This window comes from Maudiozyma barnettii (assembly GCF_903064755.1).
Source record: "Maudiozyma barnettii strain CLIB 1767 genome assembly, contig: KABA2_12, whole genome shotgun sequence".
Classification (NCBI taxonomy): Eukaryota; Fungi; Ascomycota; class Saccharomycetes; order Saccharomycetales; family Saccharomycetaceae; genus Maudiozyma; species Maudiozyma barnettii.
The window spans coordinates 20,128-36,086 of record NW_024545249.1 but is presented as its reverse complement, the minus strand read 5'-3'; the positions used below and the strand labels follow the sequence as shown (position 1 = coordinate 36,086).

General features: G+C 35.4%; 6 protein-coding genes and 1 non-coding gene across 7 annotated transcripts; 2 read left to right on the top strand and 5 right to left on the bottom strand.

Moving 5' to 3' along the window:
• Positions 1–97: 97 nt before the first annotated feature.
• On the bottom strand, positions 98–562 carry SLM4 (Slm4p; the record flags this gene model as incomplete). Its single annotated transcript, XM_041552753.1, has 1 exon — positions 98–562. One exon carries the CDS (start codon positions 560–562, stop codon positions 98–100), a length of 465 nt encoding a protein of 154 aa, XP_041408687.1.
• Positions 563–1,646: 1,084 nt separating this feature from the next.
• ECM33 (Ecm33p) lies at positions 1,647–2,918 on the top strand (the record flags this gene model as incomplete). The annotated part of the gene is made up of 1 exon (XM_041552752.1): positions 1,647–2,918. The coding sequence occupies one exon, from the start codon at positions 1,647–1,649 to the stop codon at positions 2,916–2,918; it is 1,272 nt and encodes a 423-aa protein (XP_041408686.1).
• Positions 2,919–3,127: 209 nt separating this feature from the next.
• Positions 3,128–6,058, bottom strand: RPG1 (translation initiation factor eIF3 core subunit a; the record flags this gene model as incomplete). Its single annotated transcript, XM_041552751.1, has 1 exon — positions 3,128–6,058. One exon carries the CDS (start codon positions 6,056–6,058, stop codon positions 3,128–3,130), a length of 2,931 nt encoding a protein of 976 aa, XP_041408685.1.
• A 428-nt stretch (positions 6,059–6,486) lies between these two features.
• Positions 6,487–8,769, bottom strand: SEC18 (AAA family ATPase SEC18; the record flags this gene model as incomplete). The annotated part of the gene is made up of 1 exon (XM_041552750.1): positions 6,487–8,769. One exon carries the CDS (start codon positions 8,767–8,769, stop codon positions 6,487–6,489), a length of 2,283 nt encoding a protein of 760 aa, XP_041408684.1.
• Positions 8,770–9,192: 423 nt separating this feature from the next.
• Positions 9,193–13,113, bottom strand: SPT7 (SAGA histone acetyltransferase complex subunit SPT7; the record flags this gene model as incomplete). Its single annotated transcript, XM_041552749.1, has 1 exon — positions 9,193–13,113. One exon carries the CDS (start codon positions 13,111–13,113, stop codon positions 9,193–9,195), a length of 3,921 nt encoding a protein of 1,306 aa, XP_041408683.1.
• A 1,478-nt stretch (positions 13,114–14,591) lies between these two features.
• KABA2_12S00286 lies at positions 14,592–14,663 on the top strand. The gene has a single exon. It is a non-coding gene; the product is annotated as a tRNA-Asp (tRNA).
• A 353-nt stretch (positions 14,664–15,016) lies between these two features.
• On the bottom strand, positions 15,017–15,460 carry KABA2_12S00264 (uncharacterized protein; the record flags this gene model as incomplete). Its single annotated transcript, XM_041552748.1, has 1 exon — positions 15,017–15,460. The coding sequence occupies one exon, from the start codon at positions 15,458–15,460 to the stop codon at positions 15,017–15,019; it is 444 nt and encodes a 147-aa protein (XP_041408682.1).
• Positions 15,461–15,959: the final 499 nt, after the last annotated feature.

Here is a 15,959-nt window from a genome sequence, read left to right as displayed (position 1 = left end):
AAAAAAAAAAAAAAAAAAAAAAAATAAGAATTAGTTAATAAAGGGTGCGCGACAGCCCTCCCCCTCAATATAGCATACACATAAACGTAATAGTATTTTATTCGTTTGAATTTAATTTATAATTAATTAAAGAATTACAAGATTTTAATAAATATTTCATCTTTAAAGTTAATAAACCATAAGGGAATGATGGATCTGCTATTAATAATAATAAAAGATCACTATTTGGAATTTTTGTAATAGCAGCATGTAGATTTTCAATTTCATAGTTGTAGATTCTTGTTTCATACGAATCCCATTTAAAGATATAATGCGGTTCAGGTTCATCATTTTCATTTTCGTCCCATTTATCCTTACATAACAAAGTCATCAATTTCAAACTTGTTTCATTGTTGGTAGTATTAGAATCATCTAACAGATTTAAATTTGTCGAGTATGATAATACGGATCCATTCTTGGTAGAGAGTAATATAGCTGATTGTATTTGCAATTGTTGTGAATCTGTAGCGAATGGTTTTAATGTTTGATGTAACAGGTCCTCGATATAAGCTTCATGTATCATTGTTACCGATCTTCTCAATATTTATCTGTTCATATATGGTATGAGTTATGTATATTTTACCTCTTTAAGATTCCAATAGAGATAGAAATAGTGAGCGCCCTGTGCGAAATTGTGCAATAACAGGTACAGCACACTATTAGCACTAAATAACAAATATAATACAAGATAGTAATAACAGATACAGCACACTATTGACAAGAACAGATGCAACAGGAGATATAGACATAGCACGTATTCATTACATATACATCATTAACCGCAATCAGCTTTCTCTCTATATGTGGAAAACTTCTTTAATGATCTCTATTTCTGTCTACTAAAACATTTTGTAGTTGAGGGTTACCCTGACTATCCAAGCAGGAAGATCACGTGCACACGTATCGCGTCGCACGGCATACACGTGACATGCAATACATGTGCACGTGACACAAGCGGGTGTGTGGGTGCACCACGCCAAATAGAAAAAAAAGCAATCAAGCAATCAATCAACCAGAGAAAAGCCGTGGGGGAAAGGACGCACGCTGCTCGGCCGTTCGCGTTGTGCAGCGTTTTCTCTCTCTTCCGAGAGAACAACCGAACACGACTCCCACCCATTTTTGGGTTTGCGCTGTGGGACGGCTGTTGTCTCTGCAGGTGTCTGAGAGGGAAATGCGCGAAATATCTTTTCCAAAGACGAAAAGAGAAACTGAAAAATTTTCTCGATTTTGTTTGTTGTGATTTTGTTCTTGATTACGTGAAGTTTTGATTTGTCAACAAACAACAAGAACGGTTTGTTGACGTTTAAGGATAGAAACCATTCTATTCATTTATAAGTAATGCAATAATTCGCTGAAAAAATAATAATTGAAGTTGAATACTTTTCGTTCTTTTGCTGCTGTACTTTTTTTTGGTTTTGGTTTTAGTTTTGCTGTTTTATTTCTATTATTTATAAGAGACAGTTCCCCCTTCTTACATTTATTTATTTATTTATCTTACTTCGAGTTTTATTTTATTTTATTTTGCTTTGTTATTACTTTTATAATTTACATTAAACTCATTAACTTTCACTCATTACATACCCCTTCACCCTACCTGTCCACTCGCTATGCAATTCAAGAAGACCGCTCTAGCTACCGTTGCTGCTGTCTCTTCAACAGCTTACGCTGCTAACTCTACTTCCTCTCAATCAGTAGCCTCTGGTTGTAGTCTAGGTACTAGTGCTACCGCTACCGCTCAAGCCGATTTAGATAAAATCGCCAGTTGTACCGAATTAGTAGGTAATTTGACCATTACTGGTTCTTTAGGATCTGCTGCTTTAGCCAACGTTAAGAAAATCGATGGTTCTTTACGTCTATATAACGCTACCGATTTAGTTAATTTCTCTGCCGATTCTTTAACTATTGTCACTGGTGGTTTGACTCTAGAAGATCTAACCGTTTTGGCTAGTGCATCCTTCGGTTCTTTACAACAAGTCGATTCCATTATCTTACAAACTTTGCCAGCTATTAGTACTTTTTCAACAAATTTACAAAAGGCTAATAACATTCAAATCTCAGATACTACTTTGGAATCTGTTGATGGGTTTTCAACTTTAAAAGAAGTCTCTGAGTTAAATATTAATAATAACAGATATTTATCATCTTTCAATTCTTCTTTAGAATCTGTTAGTGACTCTTTACAAATCTCTTTCAATGGTGAATCTACCCAAGTTTCCTTCAATGAATTGGTTTGGGCTAATAACATCACTTTAAGAGACGTTGAACAAGCTACTTTCCCTAAATTACAAACTGTTAATGCTTCCTTAGGTTTCATTAATAACACTCTATCTAATATCACTCTAAATAAATTGACTAAAGTTGGTCAAACTTTTTCAGTGACTTCCAATGAAGATTTAACCGTCTTAGAATGTAAGAATTTAACTTCCATTGGTGGTGGTTTTGTTGTCGCTAACAACACCAACTTACAAAAGATCGACGGTTTCTCTAACGTTCAAACTGTTGGTGGTGCCGTCATCGTCACTGGTGAATTCTCTAGTCTGGATTTATCCTCTTTGAAATCTGTTAGAGGTGATGCTACTATTGAAACTAACGCTTCCAATTTCTCTTGTTCTGCTATTAAGAAATTACAAAGTAATGGTGCCATTCAAGGTGATTCCTTCGTTTGTAAGAACGGTGCAGTCTCTTCTTCATCTTCTTCAGCTGTCACCTCTTCAACTAAGTCTGGCTCAAAGACTTCTTCAAGCTCAAAGACTACTTCTTCAGACTCTAACTCTTCTTCAAGTTCAAGTTCAAAGTCTAAGGGTATGGCTGCTCAAGATTTCATCCCTGTCAACTCAGTTATGGGTGCTATCGCTGCTGCTGCCATCGCTCTATTATAAGCATAATCATAATCAGTTCAACCTTTTACTTATATATCCACCACCCCCCTTCTCATGTTTCATTAACGTTTTAACGTAGGTATTTTTTTTTATTTTGTACACAATAAATAGATAATTAATAAAAAAATAATTAATAAAAATAAAATTTGTAATATTTGTTAGTATAAGAAGTTTATTTGTATTTATATATTTATATTTATATGTATTTATTATTTTCTGTTTCTTCTAGATGGTGGAACATAGGCACCCTTCTTTGGTGCAGGTGAAGAATTCTTTTGTTCTAATGCAGCTTCCATTTCTCTTTGTTTACGAGCAATTTCTTCACGTTTAGAATCATCCATTGATCCAAATGGAGAAGCCTTTGGTTGAGATTTTCTTTCTTCAAGGGCAGCTTCCATTTCTCTTTGTCTACGGGCAATTTCTTCACGTTTGGAATCGTTCATTGATCCAAATGGTGAAGATCTTGGTTGAGATGGGGCAATAGATGGGGCAATAGATGGGGTAGCAGCAGCAACTGAGGCATTCTTCTTAGCAACTGCATCTTCCATTTCTCTTCTCTTACGCATAATCTCTTCATCAGATTGTGCACGGGCAGCTCTTTCTTCAGCTGCAATCTCAGCCTTACGTTGGGCAACTAGTTCATCATAACGTTGTTGACGAACTTCTGCAATACGAGCTTTCTTAGCTTCTTCGAATTTAGCTCTTAGAGCATCACGTTGAGCACCAAATTCTGCTTCATGAGCAGATTCCAATTTGGTTTTCAAACTTTGGAAGTCAGAATAAACACTGGTCAAACGTTCATGATCTTCTAGACGAGCTTCATGTTCAGTCTTAGCAGCAGCAATGATCTTTTCATTCATGGCTTCGTATTTAGTCATATCGACTGCCTTATATTCTTCAGCTTCCTTCTGTAAGATTGGTAATTCAACTTTTCTTAAAGCTCTCTCAGTGTAATCCAATCTGTTTCTAGCATAGTCAACCTTCTCTTGTAATTCAATTTGATCCTTAGACAACAGAGAAACAATCATGGTTCTCAAATCCTTTAGTTCCATGGTCTTAGCTAAAGCTGGGTCAATGTACACGTTACCCTTAGCGTTAATATCACCAATGGCCTTGGCAGTGATAGTCTCCTTCAATGCATTCAATTCACGTCTCTTCTTTTCAATTAAACGTTGACGAGCATCTTCAGCAAGCTTGGCTTCCATCAATGCCTTTTCTTCCAAGTTACGCTTTTGTCTGACTTCAGCATCAGCTTCAGCATGTAAAGCATTTTCTTCTTGGTATTTTCTTCTAGCTTCTTGATGTCTCTTTGTACGCTCTTCGGCAGCAGCCTTGGCCTTTTCAATAGATTCTTTGTTACGTTCAATCAAAGCTTCACGAGCAAGCTTGACTTTAGCAACGTATGGTAGACCAGCAAAAGTATCCACTTCACTTAAGGTCTTGGATAATTCAGATAGTCTGTTACGGATGTAGAAGTTACGAGTGACAATGACTTCGGGTTCAGCAGCACCAGTGGCACCTTCTTCACCTTCAGCTTGTTCACCTTCAACTTCTGCAATTTCTTCCTCACCTTCGATTTCTTCTGGAATTTCATCGTTTTCTTCTTCTTCAGCATCTTCAGTAGTTTCAGCTTCAGCAGAGATTTGGGCAAAAACAGTGAATGGATCCTTGACAAATTGAACAGTGTTACTCTCGTGGTCAATGGTGAAAGAAACATAATCTTCCACAGCAGCTTCTAACAAAGCTCTTTCGATGCTCCATTCAGACATGTTAAATGGCTCTGGTAAAGAAACGAATTTGTAAAGATCAGTCAACGTAATGCTATTGTTGTTGGTAGAGGCCTCAACAATAGATCTTCTAACAATGATATCTCTGATAGATTCAACGTATTGGGCAAAATATGGTAAAGCATTCAATTTTGGCAATAGAGCAGAAAGTTGAGCTTTGACACCTTCGGCAGAAAAGTCAACTTCCATAGCAGCGTATAGAGACTTGATGTCGTCGTTAACATACTTGTAGAAATCTTCTTCTAAAAGTGTGGCCATAACTTCCTTTCTGGTTGGCTTACCTTCTAGACCCAATAAACGGTATAGACGGAATTGACGATCATAACCAACAGTTGGTAAATCATCTAACTTGGCGGCCAAAACAGATAAAAAGATAGTAGAAGTGTAAGTCTTAAAATCATCTTCAGTAGCTTTTGGATTACTCAAATATAGATCGTAGAATTTCTTCCAAGCAACAGTATGTAGCAAGGAGTCACCAGATACAAGGAAAACCTTAGCTATGTTTTGGTAGTAGTTAGCCAAAGTGGAGGACTTTGGAGAACTCTTTGATAACTTCATCAAATGGAAAACATCTTCAATAGATCTGAAGGCCTCATGCCATAGTTCCAACTTAACAGAACAATTGACCAATTGGAAACGTTGTTCTAAATAACGTTGCAAAGTTTCATTATCACTTAGATCGACGATGTTTGTACCAGACTTACTTTGTTGGTAATTAGCAGCGTCCAAATGTTGACGTAACATATCAGCTAATCTTTTGAACTCATTCTTACGGTTGTTTTTCAAACAAAACATCATGGTTCTGTTAACAACACCAGAATATGTAATTTCTAATTGAGAGTTGTTTCTCAAAAGATCTAAGACAGCACGGTATGATTCCCATGTAAATCTCATCCATGAAGTTAGTGCTTCGTCATTGAAACCAGCAACAGATTGATCCTCTTCATAAGCAGAGATTAACAAATTTTCTGGGGTAATACCACCTTCCAAATCATCATCTTCTTCATCAGTCTTTTGGTCTTCCTTAGCTTGTTCAGAGACAATCTTCTTTTCAACAACATCAATGAATTTACGGGAGATAGCACTCACAGATGCTAAACCTTCTGGGGAACCTTGAACCAATTTCTTATATTGGTGAAGGGCATCTTTGATCATTCTACCTTTCTTTAGATCGACACCAAGTTCCAAAAATCTGAACACAATTGGTTCTACAGCTGCTGGTTCAGCAAAACGAATTCTTCTAGCTGTGAAGAAATCGAAAAGAGATTGTAAAGCTGCTTGGCTTTCACCAACAGAAATTAATTCTTCAGCTCTTTTAAGAGCATTCTCAGGACGTAATGGTGGAGGAGCCATCTTTGATCAGTATCCTTTTCGTTGATTTAGTTAGACCTATATTATAGTACTAATATAACGGTACTATCTTATCAAAATATAAGCTAAGGTGTCTTCAAATAGTATTCTTCTCTTTAGTTTGTACGCCAAAGTTAGCACACTATCAATCTATCAGCTTACTGAAGCTGGATGAGCGTCGAAAGTGAAAAAATTTTCAATTTTCGAATTAACTAGGCGTTACCCTCGTCTTAAAAAAAAAGTTCAGTAATATAAATACTAACACACCCAAAGTTAAGATAGGCATTATAAAGACAGAAAGAGATAGACCAAAGTTGATAACCCCCTACCCTGGATTAACTATTCACTATCTTATAGTGGCAAACAAACCCTAATTATTTTTTATTTCTTTCTTACATATATTACATAGATCACAGCTCGATATATAATCATCAGGCTTGTGTCATCAACTCTATAATCTCATTAACAGGGTCATCATCATGTCTAGCTGTTTCAATATTAGTTAATGCCTTTTTGATCCCAATGTTGAAGTTAGGAGTTACTCTGCTTAATTCGTGAACAACTTTAACTCTCTCTTCATCCTCTAGGAATTTTGTGTCCATCATAACATTGTTGAATTCGTCCAAGTTTGTTAAGTTTGGAATGGCAATTTCATTGTCAAAACAACTCAATATATCCATCTGTTTCAGCACACTATATGTAGATGTAGTTGTCATGATTAACAAACGGCGTCCCTCAGGTGGTTTTGTCATCAATGCTACCTTTAGAACTTGTAGAATATTGTTAGAAAATCTCGGACCGATAGGAACCCAATCGACCAAAGTCTCAATAGAATCAATCACTAGGATATTTAACGGAGATTTGTATGCATCTCTAAAAGTACTATCAATGTATGCAATCTTTGCATTTTCTGACATACCTGAAAGCTCACCAGGTGAAATCATTCTAATAAAGGGGAATTCGGACTTTAATGCAATGGATGCAGACAATGCTGTCTTACCTGAACCTGGTGGACCATGAAGCAACAAGGATACCAATCTAGACTTTTCACTTTCACGAACTTGACGAACATAACGCTCACCATTCTTAATTATAGAATTTACTCTATCAGAATATCTAATAATTCCACCTTCCATACACATTTTCAAGTCTTCCTCATTGATACCAAAGGCAGGTGTAACTTCACTTAGGGCATTCATAAAATCATCTCTAGTGACCTTTAATTTAGCAATATCCTTTGGATTTAACTTTGTAGCACCTTTACCAATATTAACAGTCTTATTTATAGCAAAAGAACTTGCACTCTTAACTAGACCTTCAATTTCTGCACCAGAGAAATTCTTTGTCAATTTAGCTAGCTCTGCTAGATCAACATCGGTATCCATCATCTTGTTCTCTCTCATTTTCTTGGTTTGAATTTCGAAAATTTGTAATCTACCTGGCTCATCTGGAAGATGAATTTCGACTTGGACTTCGAATCTACCTGGACGTAGTAGAGCGATATCAATCAAATCCTTACGGTTAGTCATACCAATGACCAAAATATTATTCAATTGATCAACACCGTCCATCTTAGCTAATAATTGGTTAACAACGTTGTCACCAACCCCAGTACCATCACCTCTAGAACCTCTTTGTTTGAATACAGAATCCAATTCATCAAAAATGATAATATGTAATGATGAATCATCACCTTTAGCCTTATATTCTGCTTCGGCATCTTTGAAAAGATTACGAATATTTTCTTCTGAAGAACCGACATATTTACTTAAAATTTCAGGACCGTTAACAATCTTTGGCTCCTTGGCATTTAACATCTTACCAATTTTTCTGGCAATCAATGTCTTACCTGTACCTGGAGGACCGTACAACAACAGACCCTTCACATGGGTGATACCTAATTTTTCAATTACAGCTGGAGGGAAAATTCTACTAGCAAATGCTCTTCTAAAGATCTTAGTAAATTCCTTATCTAAACCACCAACACCCAAATCTTCAAATTTAAAATCTGATCTAATAACCGCGTCAGATCTAGGTCTCATAGAATTACTGGATGTTAAATTAACTAGACCATCTCTACCTTTGAAAAAGTTAATTTGAGTCTGCTTAGTTAATATACCTTTAGCTTCAATTCTTGCTTGAACTTCGTTACTCATTTCAATATCACCTAAATCAATAGCTTGTAAGTTTCTAATTCTTAAATCAAAAAAATGACCTTTAAATTCCATAACCAGATATTGAGTGGCAGAAAAAATCTGCGATTCGAAATTTTTAGCAAATTGAGCAGCTAATTCGTCTTGATCAAATGGTGTAGTGACAGCTTTACCTCTAGATCTGAAAGATATTTCAATATCCAAGGTTCCTAAATAGGCTCTCTTACCGGAATACTTGAATAAATCAAAAGCTCTTGCTTGCACTTCTTGATTCAAGGACCAACCACCCCAACTACGTTGGTTACCATTTAAACCAACAGTTCCTGGAGCAACATCATTAGAATGCTTAGTTGTATAGACAAACAGGTTGTCTATGATAACATATATATTATCAGGAAAATCATTCGGAGAGACACTTGCAACGTTGGCCAATGCTAGATTGTTATTAGGACAATTGGCAACTAGTAAGTGGCGTGGTCTTTGATCCACATTGCTCATATCTGGTGCAGTATTGCTATGGCCCACATTTCTGCTAAACCCTGGTATCTTAAACTTATCCATAGTTGTTTCTTGACAATAGAGAATACAGGTATACCTTCTTTCCTCTTGCTTCTTATCATTTTGTTAGAGATATGTCTGCAGAATAAATATGTCCCTATTTAAGTACACTTTATCATTCTTTACCTCAATCCAAATTTCGTCGAGGTTGTTCGCAAATTGTTTTTAGCGCGACCAGAAGTCAACGGTCAGAAATGGCGTCACATCACTTACTCCGTTACAAGCACAACTTCACTAAGTGTCAATTCCTTGACGTATGCTATAACGATTATCTCAATTAAGATTAGAACTATTACTATTTTACCCTGAGAATGTTTTTTTAAAATATATAAACACTTAAAACTAAATAGTGACCTCTCTCTGCTGTCGAAAATAAATATATTCTATTATTGTTACAATATTTACTATAATGTCTTCTATATATGATTACTTCTCCTCAATTTTTGGAAGACTTAGACTGAATGATCCTGCATTGGATGCATCTATATCAGATAATAGACTACTATCTGGCCCTGTTAAACTACTCGTTTCCGGCGTACCGACTGCGACAGAACTATGACCTTCTTTCGGTAGTGCGATTGATCCACCAGTAACATCTTCTGTGACAGGCTCAGCAGTCACCTCGACCTTGGCCACAATAGGTTCGTCTGGGAGAATAAAGGCATCTGCGAGAGGTTTCTTTTTATATGCCGTGCTAATTTTACCAGTAGGTGGGAGTCTTAATCTAGCAGTACCCTTCGTTTTCACAATAACCTCATCATCTTCCAAAAGAATATAGTTCGGAGAATCCAGGTTGGTCTCCTTCCTTTTAATTTTCTCTTCAATAGTTACACCTTTTGGAGGCTTCGTAGTATACAATTTGGAACGTTCAAATGCTTTCTGTAAAAATGGTTTTAGAACTGCAGAACACTTTTCAGAATCTATGTAATCCTTAGGAATTCTTGGATAGCGTGTTTTTTCAAATTCTTCTGGTTGCAATTTCTTAACTTGCACCTTTGTTTCCCCATCTGTTGCTTGAAATTGAGAAGATAATAGTTGTAATGGAACGGTTGAACTTAATACACCAAACTCCTTTTCCAGACCAAGTTCCTTGAAACCAAAAAAATCTTCCCCTGTTAACTCGGTAGCAAAGTCACCAGTTAAGAAACTTTGACTTTCGTCATCGAAATTACGTTCAGAAAGTTCTTTTAAAGTTGGTCTTAATAGTTCTTTCAAAAAGTTTTCTAGTTTCATCTTTACATCCTTTAATTTTCTTGGTTTTTTCCCAAACTCAGATTCCAAATAAGTATAGAGATCATCTGGTCTACTAATACCATTTTCTAATAGGGAGATTTTCAATATGTCTTCTCGTTTCATTTTGTTCAGAGAGTCACTTTCTGAATGTATCTTTACGGTTTTGATTAGATTTGATAAATATTCTCCGGCCAAGGATGTCAACATATTAACAGCAGCAGGCTCAGCCGTTTCGAAGCCGTTAGTCATTGATATCTTAGAAACGTTCTTATGCATAAACTTCCACATCAACTCCTTGTTATCCCTGTTATCATGTGTTGGAAGTTGAGAAACTGGATCCAAATCAATTTTATCGTTGATATCATCATATTTATATTGATGTGCATTCAAGAGTGTCGTGGCATTGGCACTACGCTGACTTTGCATATAATGAGGATTCTGAAGCATTCTTATTAACGATATCTTGTGACAAATGTGCCTTATTTGTTGTATCAACGAAATATTCTTATTAATCTTTGGAGTTAAGCCCTTTTTAATATTTTTTAGATATTCACTTTGTTTCATGACACCTTCCTCTACGACGGACTCAATAATAATGTTCTCCTGCTTGTCGATTTCTTCTTTGTCAACACCAGAGTAGACAAGATCCGGATATATATTGTTCGTGTCGTATTCTTGGAGGAATGTAGTGTTATCGATATCGATCTCATAGGCACCCTTATCAAAGAGAGTGCTCTCTAGTATACTGGCACTTGGGATTGCTGATTGATCAGTTTCTTCTGTTTTAACAACGTTACCAAAACTGTTTTTCATTATTGATCGCTGTTCTACTCTTTGGCTATACAATTCTAATTCCTTTTGGGTTCTATATTCACTAAAAAGATCATCGAAGGGTTTCATCATCTTTGGATTCTTTAGTAAGGCGGCAGACTGAGAATTTAAATGAGAATCTTTGAAATACTCTGATCTTTTTAAACATATTTCTGCCCTTACCTTTGCAGTTAGTGTTTTCCAAATAGATATTTCAATATCATCTTTATCATTGTCCCTCTCTAGAAGATAAGATTGTGAATTCACATAATTCCCCTCTTCATCCTTATCTTCGTCCTCATCGTCCTCATCTTCAGCCTCTTCATCGTTATCAGGATTGATTGAATGATCATTATCTTCATCTTCATCTTTAGCTAATTCGTTATTTTCAATCTCGTCCTTTTTGTCTAAAGGGGGGTTATTACCTTCTTCACCACCAGAATTTGCAGTGACTTCATCTTGCTCGTTTTTCACATCAGTAGTTGAGTCAACCTTGACCTCTTCCTTGTCAATTTTATCATTTTCTGGACCCATTTCTTTGTTTTCGTTGCTTTCCTTGATACCATCATCTTTCTCTGATAAAGCAAATGTATTTTCTTTGGTGGTGGTATCTTGAGCTCCATTTTCAGATTGATTCACAGGTTTATGCGCACCCATATTCAAACCCTTCCTTCCGGACCCCGCAACTTCTTCATCACCTTCCTCATCCTCCTCGTAATCCTTATCCCTTTCCATGTCGTCCATTTCCTTTTCAACATCGGCCCTTTTCCTGATCGTAATATTAGGTATCATTGGTATTAGTTGTAAAGATTTCTTCTGCATAGCAATTGCATGCGCCCTCAGAAAATGTGTTGGATCTGAATTATATGTTAAGCAATTCTTCCAGATCAGAAGAATATCATCTACAAATTCTTGTTTAGACCGGTATTGGAACATCTTCAATTTCTTTAGGACAGTATTCAAGTCCATAGATTTTTTAATAACCTGATGGTAATTTGGCGCTTCTCTTTTACTGACCTTATTTAAAAATGGAGTTGAATGTTCAGTATAGTTTCTTAATTCTAAGACGACCTTTTCACAGGCTTCGTACAGCTCTTCTTGACCTATCTTTTCGTCAGAAGCCCATTTTGATCTATTCTTCCTTACATCCACCAGCAAATGTTTCAACTCGTAATCGGAAATATCCAATTTTGACTTATTATCAGCAATAGATGATAATAAATGCTTGATCGACAAACTAGCGATTCCATAATTGGAAGGAATGCTGACATTATCCTGTTTAGGTCTTTTACCATCATGCTCGTCCTGTTTATCAGAGTCAAGAGGCGGTGTTTCCTTTTTATTTTCTTGCAGGTTAGTAACCGTATCTTCTGAATTCTCTTCATTAGATTCACTGTAAGATCTCTTGTTTTTTCCTGATTCAATTAGTTCATCATTCTTTTCTAGTTTTAAACGTTTTAACATAGTCTCTCTATCGTACTCAAAATTATGATATATACTTCTCCAATTAGATAGAATCCCATTTATATTTGTGGGTCGTAGTTTTGTTAAGGTTTCCTTCGATATTTTCATAGTCAAAATAGACTTGTTATTATCATCTTTTTCTAACTGGACAATATCTGTTGTATCTTTTGCCGAAGGGTGCGTAGTAATGTTGGATTTATTTGTCTCTTCCATGTCATAATCATCATCATCATAATCCTCGTCCTCACGTTCGACGTTACCTAAAGGTTGATCTTCTGCCATTTTTTCTTTGATTTCCTTCTTGTCGCTATCGATCTTCTCTGCATCAACAATATCTTCTTCTTCATCAAGAAGTATGTAATCATTGTCCACGTAGTTACTATCATCTTTATCAAAATGTAGTTCATCATCTTCGTTCTTTCCATTTATAGCGAACTGCCATAACACATAACGTAATTTCAATGAAAGATTACCAATAAAATTTGGCCCATTGATGCTCTGTTTTAGCTCCTCCAAATCTAATTGCGAAAAGTCATCGTCATTCATCGGGGGTTCGACAGAAGAGCTTCTATACCCATCATTTTCAGTTGCATCTTCGGATTTTGATTGGGTAGTATTTTCATTCAGGACATTCAATGACAAATTACCTTCCATAAGTTCTTGCCATATTTTGATCTTTCCCTCATCATTTGCTGCCGTTATTATAAATTCTAAAACAATAAGTTGCTGAGGCGTCAAATAAGAATCAAAAGCATTATTACGGAACAATTTTTCAGTTAAATGAAGTAATGGTTCTACTTTTGTTTGCTGATAATTTGTTATTGGTATTCCGTCAAACATATTGGATACTTGATATTTCAAAACAATGAATCACTTAGACGGCTCGTTGACGTAAACAAACAAATAAAAAAGTAGATATATCACTCTTGATTGTAGTTGAAGTACCGTTTTATATCGTGATTCACCTTACTTTGTTTTCCACTAGATTGTTGATACTACTATGACTTTTTCATATTAAATTAAATCAAACTCGCTCTTATTTTTGCATTCTAAATTTTACCGAAAGATTCGTGGGTAAGAGTGAAACTGACATAATTTGGCTAATAACATCTAATATTCAAAGAGAAAACAATAAGGCTCAAAAACTAAGCCATCAAATTATTGCTTCATAAAGTAATACAATAAAATCACGATCAAATCAATATTTAAAGACATATTTTTTCTTTGGAGAGAAAAATGAAAACAGAATAAGATTGTTAAATTCATAATGGTAACGCTAATTAAATTATCCTTGTTCCATCTAGGTTAACCAGATCTAGGTAGAATGCTGGATATAGAACAATACCGATTGCCTAGGAAAATAAAAAAAAAAGTTATGTCAGCAATGAGAAGACTAATTAATGAAATTTTACAGTACATGCAAAATAATTCAACATTAGTAACATAAGTATCTAGCGTAACATTGTTTCATCAGTAACCCTGCAAAGGCGGAATCTATTCGAATATAATCCAGCAAAAGTAATACATCAAACAGTGGAACATAGATAAAATTAGTTTTAGATTCACACAACCGTTATTACTTTTTAGAGATCTACCATCGTTATTTCAGATTTATCCCAGATACCCTTTTTATCTTAAAACAAATAAAATCATCCATTCTATGCTTAGTTCAACCATCTGTTTATATTAGTTCACAATACATATTTGTATTTATTATTGGGCGGGTCTTAAATTCTAAAATTCCCATTTTATTGTCAATTCTACATTTATTAGCATACAAAATTTGATATTTATTCTGAAAAATACAAAATATTCCTTTTTTTTGGTCCCAACAAAAGTAGAAGCCGAAAGAACAAAACTCAAGAATATAACAATAAATGCAGCTTAGAGCATATGAACTCATATACTTACCCTCTTTGGAAGAATACTTTCATGAGATTGATTATGGTTTTTATTTGGAAATATTTGAATTTCCTGTTGATAAAAGTTTTCAAGCAAAATCACATAATGCTTACTATTGTATTATTTTTGAAATAAAAAAAATATTTTGACCTCTTCTCCTTTTTAAAATCATGTAACTGATACACATAAGGTTATAATAAAATCTACAAAATATCTCCTGAAACATATATATAGGCTATAATAAATAAACGTTTTTGTTTTACCAAAATGTTTAATTCTATTTATATTAAAATAATGTATATTTACTATTGAATAAAATGCCTAAAAATATACATTCTTTAAGATCATACAATTTAAAACTGATATTATGATTAATTGAAAAATGCAGATTTTAAAATATTTTTTAATAATTGCAATCCGTGATAGTTTAATGGTCAGAATGGGCGCTTGTCGCGTGCCAGATCGGGGTTCAATTCCCCGTCGCGGAGATTATTTTTTTAAATATATATTTTTTGTACCTGTAGGAATGTTCCCAAATGAACATGAACCGCCGAGGTTCGATCTCTTTGATATTCAACCCAACAACAACAACAACAACTATATCGAAATGTCATCTGTTTCAACAGTATCAAACCTCAGAAACCAAACAGACCGATACTTATAACAAGGTAGCTTGATGAAAAGAAGAGTCTGTTCATATGATAAATAAAAAAAGATAATACAATGATATTATATATACAAATAACATAAAGATTATATATAAAGACTTTTAAGTTTTTATTGAAAATGCATATCTAACATGTATATATATAGTATATGTCTGTGACTTTTCTCTTTTTATTCATACAGCATATTTCTTAGTCCATTCCTTTGCGGTAGTTTCATATTTAGATCTATCGGTCTTGTATAAATGAGCAATCTCTGGAACCAAAGGATCATCCGGATTCGCATCCGTCAATAATGAACAGATGGACAGCAAGACTTTCGAAAGCGTCAATGCAGGAGACCATTGATCCTTCAATATATCCAGACAAATATTACCATTAGCATTGATATTTGGATGATATATCTTTGTGGTGAATGCGATCTTTGGTGGCTTGAAAGGATAGTCTGTTGGGAAGTTAATGGTCAGAAAGAATACACCACCTGCATATGGCGAGTCTGGAGGCCCCATGATGGATGCTTGCCAATGGTAGAGATCGTCGCCTACGGGGCCTGCTGAGAATGAACTTATAGGTTCCTTAGACAGATCGTTAAGTTCTTTGGATATTCTTTTTCCAGACATTATAAATGGTATGGCTTCGTATGTATGTCTGTGTATATATCTATATGAAATGTATTCGACAGAGGTTGCGATAGCAATATTACTAATAAGAAGTAACTAGTTGAAAATTTGCCTTGTTTTCACACTTTCTCTCTTTATATAATTATTATATAATCAAATCAATATCGCAAAAGGGGAGCGAGACGGAACGACACCGAAGGAAAAGAAACTACACCAACAGTTTTCAACGCCTCCCCGCTGCCACAATTGCTGGCCCCCACGGTACAATAATACTCCGCGCGAGTTTTTTCAGTGGCGGCGGTGGGGGGGGGGAGGGCAGAGAGGTTTCGAGGGTAGAGGAAAACCCTAACCATAAATGCTAATACTAGGGCATTTTTGGGAGAGGGAGCGAGGGACAGCAAGCAACAGATGTTCTGCATAAGAGAGGAACTCATTGGGCCAAGAAGTCATTGCTTGCACACACTCACACACACACGCATATGTGCGTTTATGGTCTCTC